The 12,505-nt window shown below is 43.2% G+C and overlaps 1 protein-coding gene across 1 annotated transcript in view; it reads left to right on the forward strand.

The window, feature by feature from the left end:
* brinp3a.1 (bone morphogenetic protein/retinoic acid inducible neural-specific 3a, tandem duplicate 1) overlaps nt 1–11,747 on the forward strand; it is a 42,083-nt gene extending 30,336 nt beyond the window's left edge. The window contains exons 6-7 of the mRNA XM_070908658.1: nt 4,040–4,262; nt 10,631–11,747. Coding sequence (XP_070764759.1) covers nt 4,040–4,262; nt 10,631–11,747 — 1,340 coding nt within the window. The remainder of the gene's footprint in view (nt 1–4,039; nt 4,263–10,630) is intronic.
* Nucleotides 11,748–12,505: the final 758 nt, after the last annotated feature.

Below are 12,505 nucleotides of genomic sequence, written 5' to 3' on the forward strand. Positions count from 1 at the left end.
CTGATGGATTTTTCCCAAAGTGTTAGGTGTGGCCACAGCACAAAATGCAAACTCTAGCAGCTGTTTGGTTAAAACACCATCACGAAACCATCGGAAGGCATGTTGCAGCCGATGAAGACTCTATTATTATATATTGTGATGTCGTGACATTCCTGAAAATTCATTTGAGAAATCGTTTCTAGATTAAAAAAAAAAAAAAATGTTTGTTGTAAATCCAACACTGCCATAAATATTGATCAACAGCCGGAGATATTAAAGGCACAGTGTACGCTGTCAAAAACACATAACCCTCTGCTTCGGCATTCAAACAGCTACCTTTTTGCGGCCATCTGGACCTGTCCGTGTGCAGAAATTGCACGGTGCAAATCTCGAATGTCCAGGAAATGAGAGGGGAGCTTCTCACAGCAATGTGACCAGGTCAGCGGTGATTCAGTCAAATGAAGGTTTTCCAGCACCGCAGGAGAAACAACCTAGCCTGTGACGTAATACCGCGGCTCAGTTGTAGCCATTTCACCGGTTAACGTCATTTAATGTCGGCTGGGTAACATGGCAGAAACAGGCCCATCAGCTAACCATTTGTGCTCAAGGTCTGTGTCTGTAGGGATCCTTTCCATAATGTTGTAAGACACTTCGAAGCCACAAAAACCATCAGTGGATGTGACCTACTGGACCACTCCCAAAACATTTGGTAACTATTAGTCATTTCGACCCCATAAATTAAGCAGCAAGGTGCCCTGAGAACTGCAGTGCTGTATTAAATAAAGAAAATAAGTAAGTATAAGTAAGTTCCCTTGAAACCCCCGGGGATCTAATAAGTATTTGATCTAATAGAGAACAACTAACATCAGCGGCAGAGCAGAGAGGCTGATAATCATGACTCTGGTTGTTAAATGAGGTTTCCACAGTCAGCTGATGGCGGACGCGATTTGATTCGACCATCCGCAGAGTGCGATATGCTTTAATTAGGAAAGTATGTGTTCTATAGCTGGATCAGTCTCTCCATTCTTACAAGATGTGGTGCGTTTCTTCACCGCTTTATACAGTTTCCTGGTTTCAGTGAGACAAATAATAGAGTCATATTCATAACGGTATATCAAATTAGACAGAGGACAAAGATCCATTGACCAGTGGGTACAACGTGTACCAGGACAGTGTGGGGTGCAACAGGCACTGATCCAGGAGGTCTCGGTCAAAAATATATTTCAATATACTTTTACACTCGTTGCGTAGTTAATTAAAATATTTGCTTGAAATTAACCCAGCTACTAAGACACACCACTTATTAATTGCAGCCTCGTAATTTCAGGAGAATCCAAGCCAAATGAATAAGCCTCCTGATGCACATCTTCACCCTCCACCACCCACCAATAGTTCGTTTTTAATTATGCTGAGGCAGTGTGTCTGTACTCCAAATCTGACAGCGGCTCCTATTTTTAAAATCACACAAAAAGGGGGAAGCGCTGTTACCCTCCTGGGTTCGGAGGACGACGAGATAATAATGGCGGGTAGAGAGTGGGTTTCCAGGGATTTAGGTATTGTTGTCTTGGTGATGAAATACAAGTCTAGTTCGGCAGCAACTCGCAGTTTCCGCCCCCCCCCCCCCCCCAGGAAACTCGACACTGTGAGCAGGTTCAGTCACTCTTTCGCGTGCAGCATTTAATTAATCAATATCTTCTCCAGAGTAGAAAACAGTTGACATAGAAATACACACAGTCAATTGTACAATACAGCGATCGCATAATACGTTTGACACAGGCTGAAAAACATGGAGGAAACCCGAGTATTAAACCCTGAACCATACCTTGTCTATTTCAAATAGTTTGCACCCTGATGAGGCACTTTTTTTAAAGCTGTGTTATTTGTACGCCACCGTTTTTTGAATGTGGTTAAGTCTGGTGATATCCTACCGGCAAGCCATTTGTTTTTGCTATTTTATCCTTTCTTTTGTTTCATTCCAATTTCCCTTTTATATGTGTCTTGTTACTTTCTTTGGCTTTGTCTGGTAAACAAACAAGTAAAGATAAAGATATATATATATATATATATATATATATATATATATATATATATATGTCTGTGTATCCCAGGTTGTATTTGGTAAGGATACAGATTTTTCCATCAATGCAAAAAAAATAAGGTTTCTTGATCTTTCAGGTATCTCTCATATTTGCCAAAAAAAAGGCCATGCATGTCATGCCACACTGATTTAGCAGAACTCCAGAATAAAATACTAAAAAAAAGTCAAATGAAATATTCTACATTTGTCTTGTTGTCAACAAATCAAAACCAACAACGAACTGATTCTACTAATAGATATCGTCTGCATATCTAAAGCCTGACACACACACACACATCTCATTCCATTGTTGCCCCAAAACTATTGAAAATACATCAATGAGCCGCCATGCCGCCATGTTCCTGGACACTGTAGTTTGTTTTGAGTTGATCTCAACACGTGTCCTGTTGCTGTGAATATTTGCTTGTGCACATTTGGCTGAAAACGGTCCCCCAAAAAATGCCTGTTTGAGTTAGAGACGTCTGAATTTGGCCAGTAAAACCACGGCATTACGGTTAGAATGTCATTACACTTTGGAGCAGAAGCCTTTCACGACGCGCGGCGCCACATGACGTTTTGTCAGCGAAGCCATGTGACAGTCTGGAAACAGCATAGTCAAGAAATGTCGGCTCCTTTGGTCATCGGTAGAACTGCGCTGACAGCAGAGTCGTCACTCGTGACTAAAAGTGCCATTTTTGAAGTGCTACTGTTATGTTTTGTTAATGCTAGAAAAGGCTGTCTGAATATCCAGGCCAAACCTCGACTCCAGGACACCAGGCGAAATATGTTCCACTGAACCGCCAGGAAAGTTTGCGCTGCCGCAATAACGAAAAACAAAAGATATCGCAGGTGACCTGGACCGGGAGAGAGTGGCGTGGAATGTGACTGAGAGAACAAAATACACATGATATACCTGGTATATTATAGATACCACCCTCCCGCGGCTGTGTCTGTGTGGAATCTCCTCAGGACCAGCTGTGCCTTATGGGCATGGCACATCAATCAACAGTGGTCAGTGAAAGCCTTTGCCATGGGCAAGCATTGCCCCCCCCCTTCTTGGCAACGAGCCTTTTACTGAGCCTTTTTTTTTATTTATTTAAGTATACATTCATGACCCATTTTCTTTTTTCTTTTTTTTAAACTGGGCTTGAGGCTTCATGCCACAGACAGGCTGCTGGAAAGGGATTTGTTGACAATAGGAAAAATATAGAATAACAAAAGTAGAATCCTTTAAACTCCTCATCTGATGCAATAAAAACTGTAAAATAAATATGTCAAAAGGGCATCTTGAAAACGTTTTGAAACAAACGGACAAACTGGAAGCTGCACCGCGGGGTCTCTCTCTTCGTTCAGAGGTACGTCTGAGAAAGCGTGCCCCCCCCCCCCCCCCCCCCCCAAATATCCGTTTAATATGTTTTATTACAAGCTGTTTAATCAACGTATTAATTTCACAGGAACATGTAATACACCTCGCATAATCACCCGGGAAGCCATTGACACTTAATTGGTTTTCTAATCAGATTGCTGTGTTATCAAGATAACGGTAACTAATTACAAACAGCGCAGTCATTTTCTCATCAGCGCTGCGCTTGCATCGATTCTCCCATACAACCGATGATGGTTACAGTGATGATGATATTGTTCTTGAATGCCTTGGAAATGTTGTCTCTTTTTTTGAGTGCGGCGTGTTGTGCGTGCAGCAGGCAGCAGCTCTGAAGGACTGACAGATATTACCCTCTGTGCTCCTTGTCCGACAGACCTGCAGTATGACAGCAAAAAACCTCTTACTCCAACCCCCTGCCTTTTTCCATTAGCACGTGCGTCAAACAATATCACATCCAGTTTCGCCTCTGCAAAGTGATTCTCTCATTCGCTAAATTATCCAAATGCAGCTGAAGGAAGTGAGAGAGTTAGTTTTGGCCTGTGCTGGTGGGGGAAAAACATTGTTCATCTCTCATCCTCGCATCTCTCCCTGCCTCTCAGATGAGTTCCAGAACTTCGTTCGAAGGCTTCCCACGTTCTACGCCCTGAACACGTCCGCCATCCAGTACTTCTGGAAGATGGAGCTGACCGTTCACCAGCGCTACAAGCAGCTGGAGCTCAGCACCCAGCAGCTCCTGAGCAAAGCGCGACGCATCGTCAACAAGCTCTTCACCCTCAGCAAGAGGTGTCGAACTCAGCCCAAAATTATTATGCTGAGGGAGAGGTGAGGAGCTGATAAGTATTCCTGCTGACCTTCCTGTTGATACGGATGTGGGAGTGTGTGTGTGTGTGTGTGGTTGTTCATGTGTGAAGATTCCAAAGCCTGCAGCCACATCACAAGTCCTTTCAAGCAGGCTGTGAACGGCAGTGCTCATTTATTTTCTTCAGCCCGCTCTGTGCGCAGCACTTTGTTATCCCCCCCAACTAGGCATTATGCTAATAACACACACAATGTATAAGCGCTTTGATATTCAGCTGAGGTCCTACAGAAGTGAGCTATAGAGTCACACCTGATGACTTGGCTGCACTCCCAGCCCAAGTCTCCTTTTACACCCAGGAAATCAAAGCTATCCTCCTGTGAAATTAAAGTTTGCCCTGTTTTAAAGGAATATGCTAAGTTTGGGAGATTTTCCTGCTGGTTAACTGGCTTGAGATGAAATTGTAGACAAAAAAAAAAAAGTTCCCCGTGTCTCCTCAATAGATCATTCAATCTATTTTTGTGTTTTTCTCAGAAAAAGTAAAAAAAAAAGCGAGTCCTATAGTCTGCAGACTCCAAGCTCATGAAAAGGTAATGTGATTAAGTCAGCACTGCTGACGCAGCCAGGTTTATTTTAGGAGCTATTTCAGGTGAGAAACCAAATATTCATCCTCTGCTACAGTCCCCCCCCCCCATCGCCCCACCGCCTTCCACGTCCTGTTAAATAAAGGAATGTAATCCCTGTTCATTCAAACGGTACATTATTCTTTATACCAGCATTTTACCAGTCACCTACAAAATCAGACCATACATACGCGCACAAGGTGTATTGACCTCAGAGCTGCTACAAACTCTTGCTTTTCTGCTTTTATTGCATTTTTTTTTAACATAGCGTATGCTAACGTTTTAGCACGGAGCACAATAGCCAGTGAACTACAGAGTTGGTGCACACTTTGGTTGGATATCTACTAAGGATTTACACCTTACCTTTTTTGGTCCTTGCAACACACAAGGTGCATTTCAAATTGTGTGTAATATTGAGTAAAACGATGCCTTGACGTAGTTTCGTTAAAGAAAATGCGCATACGTAAGACAGCATAGCTGCTGTATTAGCCCAATGCACAGCAGGATGGGGCTTGACAAGCAGTCAACATCCATCGGCTGGGTTAGGCTTGCCAGTCTGAAGAAACGCAGTGTTATTAAAGTGTGTCTTGCAAGCGCCTGCAAGTGCGTGAGGTGAGGCATGCTCGAGTGAAATGAAAGCCGCTTTTCGCGTGTGATTTTCTCTGTGCTTTGTCAATTGCCGCCTGAGGTGTGAATAAACATTTCAGTTTTTAGTTAAATAAGCTCACCTATAGCACGCAGTCAGTGCCTATACCATCATTTAGTTAAAAGGGTTAAAAAGAGGTATTTCACGGCTGTGCGTGTGACTTGTGTTGTCAATTTCTTCTTCATTCCCCTGATGTAGGCGATGATCCGATGATGGAAGGAAACTCCGCTGATACTGACTTTTCACATAATATTCTTTATTTGCATCAAAGATCAGGATCAACAGGCCTGCGCGTCTTGACCTGTACAGCACCCGTAGCCGAATCAGTACTGCTGCCCCGAACACTGTTCAAACTCGTCTTTTATACATTTAGGCATACATGGGGTCCTACTACAACACACGAGTCTATAAACTTATGTTTCCCTAGGGTCCCTCAGTACCCCAAAACCGATGATATACAAGTTATTTGGACAGCAGTCGAGGGGTCAAGGGAAAGAGACCTCTATCGCATAACTCCCACATTCCAAGGGAGACACCCAAACAATAATGAATCTTATCAGTATGGGGCCCCAACATCTGCTAGTTGTTTACCTGGAACATTGCATACGTGGCAACTTTGTACTGCATATCATTTTATGAAAAGACTACTTTTATGATTAGTATCGAATAATGCACATCACTTGTAATGATTTTTCATTTTGAAGAAGAGCTGTAAGAGTAAGACCACCATTCTCGCGAGGATGCTACACATACAGCACACTTCCTCTTGCTGAATGAACACCTGCAGTTTCTCTTCAACCACATGGAGCGCTGCAGGAGTGAGTCCTAAAACCCGGAAATGACTCAGCATTTTTACACTTCCTGTTCCCTCGTCTGGAGGTCAATGGGGTTTTTTTTTTTGGTCAGATGCCTGAAATAAGGTCTGCGGTTAACACAAGCTTTAGAGATTTCAACGTTTTGTTCTACGACATAAAATACGTCACTAGATACCCCCCCCCCCCCCCCCCCCCCCACAGTCTTTAAAAAAAGACGGTTGCTAACATGGCATTAACGCCTTCATGCCGCGTCAAAACAATCCAAAACAGCGGCACTTTATGCAATCAGCTGGGGCTCATATACATCCGGATGTCTTGACTCTTCGTGACGCTACCGAGAGCTCACAAAGTGTAACAGCCAAAACTACCAAAACTACAAAAACTACAACGTGGAGATGAGTCCATAAACAAGGCATCATCCACGTGTGCACTGAATCTTCACATTGGGTTTTCCCTCAACACTTCTGCTGGACAGTATCTGGGGCAAATTTAGGGAGCGCAGTAAATGCAGCGATGAGATATATAGTGGGAGCGATGAGAGTAAATACTTAAACTGGATATTTTGGGTCCTGCTGTGATATGACCTGGTGCTCTCAAAAGATCTAAGGAAAAGTCTGTTTCTTGATATTAAGAGGGTTGAAAAAACCAAGCAGTTAAGACTTAAAGATGCAATCCCTCCCACAACTGAACTATTGCATATCTATATCAAAAACCTTTTATTGGTGGGATATAATTTATACGTTTTGCATTTCAAAATACACCCACAAAAGACGACAGCTACCACACTAGAAACTGCAACGTTTTCCTCTACTCTTTCCATATTGCAGAGTGTGTAATGACTTCATGGAGGATTTCTTTTTCTTTCTTTCTTTTTTTTTATAAAGGAAATTCACGCATCCCTGCAGCCATTATGTACTGAAGCATCGTGGTCTTTTGTCAGATGAAGAAAAGGCAAACAGAAAAATATCATATGCTTTGTGACTCAGCGCGGCAAATCTCGGATCTTTGGGAGTTTCTATCGGAACTTTCTAGAACAGCCTTTGAAGCCGCATTGTCGGAGAACACAAGGAGCCACAACAAAACAACTGATGTTTTTTTTGTGGTTCACCAAGTAAATAAATATCACTTTTAATGGGAAAAAAAAAAAAAAAAAAAGTTCCGTGGACAAAAAAAAAAAAAAGTTTTGCTCACTAGTGAAAGTTGAATCTGTGTCAAGACGGAGGGAGTTTGTGCGTGGCATTGGTGTGGTGCGAAAATGAGCTGACAGACAGCGAACAGATTGCCGAGTGAACACCCAGCTTCTCTCTGGCCCGCACTGCACACTGCGTCTCCATGACAGTTCACATGTCCTGCTGACACAACGCGCTTTTATGAGGGCGTGACGGCTTCCTCTCTCGCGCTGTGCACAGCCTCCCAACTCCGGAGGTGAGACACGCACAACTGACTCGAACTGAACACGTTACATCGACTTGTTTGTCTTTTGACAAAAAGTCACCAGATTTTTTTCAAATACGATGAGGAAAATGTCTTTTGCTCCGTCACACGCAGTAACTGCTGCACATTCACTGTGATGTTGGAATACTGAATTTAAAAAAATTGATTTGAAGCAGACAAGTTTTTATAGACATTTTGTTTTTACCTTTTTCATGCTTAAGACCAGCGCCTGAATTGGACCAGAAAAAGGTTCCAGTACCCTAATTCAGCAGTCGCATGTCATGATCATCGCACGTGCCTTGGATATATTCGTATTTATACGCATATCTTGGTAATACATCCTGCTTCAGAATTATTTTTGTATGCATTTCATTACATACGACATACGTTTCCAGTTCGTACACAAATACAATATTGCATGTATGCTGGAATAAAAGCAACTGACAATACAGATTCAATTGGATAATAATCAATTGGATAATAAGTCCATAATGTATGAGCAAGACTAGTACAACTGATAAACTTCCTTTATCTTCTGGTAAATCAGCATTTCCCCCTTGTAATAATGGTGTATACATAGCATGACAGAGAAAGCATGAGAATAGTGTTTCACTCACTTACATTGTTGCACTGGCTCAGGCCTGAAAAACATGCAGGCCTTCAGTGCTTTGTTGTCACACTTTTGTCTTTGACATTGAAAATTGGATAAAAGCAGGTGGGTGCCACATAAGACCTGTATTATGTCTACAGGAACCCTCGCCAGTTGTAAACCTTCTTCCCCGTCCTCTGTTTTTTCGTTTTTAATCCACTCTAACGAGAACATTTTCAGCGCTGCGAACGCTAGCCAATCAGAGGCAGAGTAGGGCGGGTCTTCGCGGAACGCCGGTGGAGATGAAAATCACGTGTTGCATGAATGTGTTTGGGGTGCGTACCTAGACCCACGCAGTAAGAAGTAAGGGTACTCATGTGGACAAAAAACAGAAGTGCCAGCACTCAGTAGCGGCGAGTACCGGCCCATTGAGTGTCTTAGGCTTAACAAAACAAAAAAAAAGAGTCTGAGTTTTACACTGGCTCCATTTTTTTCTTCACGTTCAGAAGGTGGAACTAGCCTTGTACATGTTTTTTGTCGATATTTGTTTACTTGATTATGGCGGGATTCAAAGTATTTCTAACATTTTCTCCCTTGTTTGCAATGCTTAACAAACGCAGCGAAAACTGACATGTTCATTTATGATTGTCATGAAAAGCCTCAGTAATGTGGGGAGTCTGACAAACATAAAGGCATTAAATGCTTAAGTACAACGCGGAGCCGCCTTGTACGTGTACAATTCTACTGTCATCGTTCCGTGTGATTCCTGCACGACGATGATGAGTCTAAAAATGCGTCCCTTTACAATGTTTCATCAAACCGGGTTGCATCTGAATATGTTGTATCAGATCAAACAAAGAAATGAACACACTTCTTGTTGGACGACTCGCTCAAAAGCACTGTATCTCTCCTGCAGTAGCTATATATGAGGCAGTTTTCAAATCAGAGAGCTTCTTCCTATCCGCAATATCAAAGTCTTCATCAGTTGAGTCGGGAGAAAAAGGGCCTCCGTTTGAAATTCATTTGAAAATTGCTTTCATCTGTTCTCCTTTGGCGGCGGCGCTGTGTACGCTCGCGCTCCTTCCACATTTATCATTGTGTCTCATCAAACGTCCGCCAGAAGACAGTCGGCGGCAAATACCGTACTGAGGTAGACTCTTATTTTGAAATGCTGAAATATGCCTCATACAGTTGCGGAAAGAAACTTGGCCGACTTTTAATCACTTGTAATATGTAATATTCAAGTTATAATCCCCAGTGCTATCCAGCTATTATTTAGTCAAACAACTGTTTGGACAAATCTTTTTTGTTTTGTTTTTTTCTCCTTCAAAAATATGTGTTTGAACGTAAACTATTTATACATGCACCACCGTTTCCACTAAACTAATTTAACAGCTCGCACTCAATAACAAAAGTGTTAATTCACAAAAGTGGATTCAGAAATGTGACAGATGTGGAACAAAGCAAGCGAAAGACTAATTCACGACATTACATTCTTGTCATGCGGCCCATCTGCTTCCTTTTTTTCACAAACAATCTCAGGAATTTGGATTTACCATTAGAGTTTGTGAATGAATGAATAAAATGTCCAGCACTTATGCAGTCCTAGCCACCGACTCCTAAATCCTGGACTCCTGGGCTGCATCGTGTTTCAAAATGCCCTCATCAGATATTCTGTGTTTTTATTATCTTCCATCAAGACGGGTTTTACATCTAAACCTATATTTATTAGCAACGATGGTTTTTATACGTGATTAAAATGTGTGTATTTGTGCATTTGCCTGCGCTCACTGGTTTAACGGGGATGAGACTAGTTAGTTAGGTGTTGCCACCACTCAAAAATTGAACAACATATCACATAGATTTGAATATGGAGCGCTTCGACGCTTAGCGGGCACGAGTTCAACGTGAAGCGATACAGAACTCACCCCGCGCCCACGTTGAGGGAGGTGTTACACGTCGAAACGCACACCTCAAGAACACCGAGTGTTGAGCGGAGGGTTTTAGGTGGTCGCCCTGAATCACATCCCATTTGATAGATTTACAAATGCAGGGCGTGTCATCAAAATCTTGTTTTACAGGAAGAGAGACGAGATAGATTTGATATTAAGGCTTACATAATCACACCTGGCAGACAAGAGAACTTACCAATTAACACAATTGTGTTAATGTAATTTAGTTTCACTGTTTCTTTAACCTTGCCCCATGTATTTTATCTATTAGACTTTTAAACTATTGAAATAGATTTCCACAGTCAGTCTTACACGCTGCTCTGTCTCTGTTGCAGGCCCTTCACCTACTGGCTGAACTACATCCTCTCCATCATGTACTGCAGCGAGAACAACCACATCGGCTCCTACCTGGAGGAGACCAGGAGCTGCTCCTGCCCCTACGAGCACCCCCCATGCCAGGGCGTGATCCCCTGCATGGTGGGCGAGGGCACCTCCTGCGCCTCCTGCTCCTACGAGAACCGCTCCCGCTGCGCCACCTGCAACCAGGGCTACATGCTGAGCCAGGGCGTGTGCCGCAACGAAGTGCCCGACTCCACTGACCACTACATCGGCTTTGAGACGGACCTGCAGGACCTGGAGCTACGCTACCTGCTGCAGAAACGTGACAACCGCATCAGCATCCACGGGATCTTTGTCAGCAACGACGTCAGGCTGAACAACTGGTTCGACCCGTCGTGGAGGAAGAGGATGCTGCTGACGCTGAAAAGTAACAAATACAAGTCAAACCACGTCCACATGCTCCTGGGGATGTCTCTACAGATCTGCCTTACCAAGAACAGCACTCTGGACCCCATGCTGTCTGTCTATATCAATCCGTTTGGGGGGAGCCACTCTGAAAGTTGGATCATGCCCATTGACCAGAATAACTACCCAGACTGGGAGAGGACTAAATTAGACCTTCCCTATGACTGTTATAACTGGACTTTGACTTTGGGCAACAAGTGGAAAACATTTTTTGAGACAGTCCACTTTTACCTACGAAGCCGGATCCGAGGGCCCCCGAGTAACGGGAACGGAACTGTATATTATGAACCCTTAGAGTACCTGGAACCGGGGCAAAATCTAGGCTACATGAAGATCAACAGCATCCAGGTGTACGGCTATAGTATGCACTTTGACCCGGAAGCGATCCAGGACTTGATTTTACAGCTAGACTACCCATATACTCAGGGATCGCAGGACTCGGCCCTGCTGCAGCTGCTGGAGATCCGAGATCGGGTCAACAGGCTTTCGCCGCCCGGAGCTCAGCCTCTGGACCTCTTCTCCTGCCTGCTGCGGCACCGGCTCAAACTGTCCACCACAGACGTTGCCAGGATCCAGGCAGCGCTGCAGACTTTCAGTGCCAAGCAGCCCAACTCCATGGAATACGAAACAACCAAATTATGTAGCTAATAAGTGGGCAGGCGGCCAGGTGCACAGATGGCGGAGCAGTTATCACACGGGCCTGATGATGGTTAAGAGCAATTCTGGAGCCGCGCAAGGGACATTTGGGGGACATTTTCACTGTCATCACGGATCTCAAGAGTGCGTTTGAGATTCTCATGTCGGCTTTTCGTATAAATTTGTACAACATTGTAGAATTGAGGAGGATTTCACCAAACTTGCCTCATAGCTTTCTTCTTTTTTTTTTCGGTCTCTCTCTCCTGATGAAGATAATTGATAACTTTGACGGTTCGTGATATAAATCTAAAAATCTGCCACCGCCGATATGTTGCCAATGTGCTGACGTTTGTAGGCTGCACAAATTTGAGTCGCTCACATACGTAAAACAAGAGCTTTCGCTGATGAAGTATTACCTGAGCAATGTAATCGTCTCACAAACATAAACATTTCGACACCAGCATGTTTTTTTTGTCGTTTTTTCTTTCTTTTTTTTTTTGTTTGTTTGTACATGTTCTCATTATAAGGCTTGTTTTTACCGTCACGGGCCCTCCCTTTTAACCTGGAACATGACGGGCACCTCATTGTTTTTAGCTTTCCATTCCACAATAAAGTGTCACTCCTGTTTTTAAACTCTACTACACATGTTTTTTTTGTAAGAAAACAAACAAACAAAAAAATCACAATAAACAAAAGGAATAAATAGATGCTGTATTACTCCAGATTTGCAGAGAAAAAAAAACAAAAAAAAATGACACCACGATCACAAT

This window comes from Enoplosus armatus, chromosome 7, assembly GCF_043641665.1.
Source record: "Enoplosus armatus isolate fEnoArm2 chromosome 7, fEnoArm2.hap1, whole genome shotgun sequence".
Lineage (NCBI taxonomy): Eukaryota > Metazoa > Chordata > Actinopteri > Centrarchiformes > Enoplosidae > Enoplosus > Enoplosus armatus.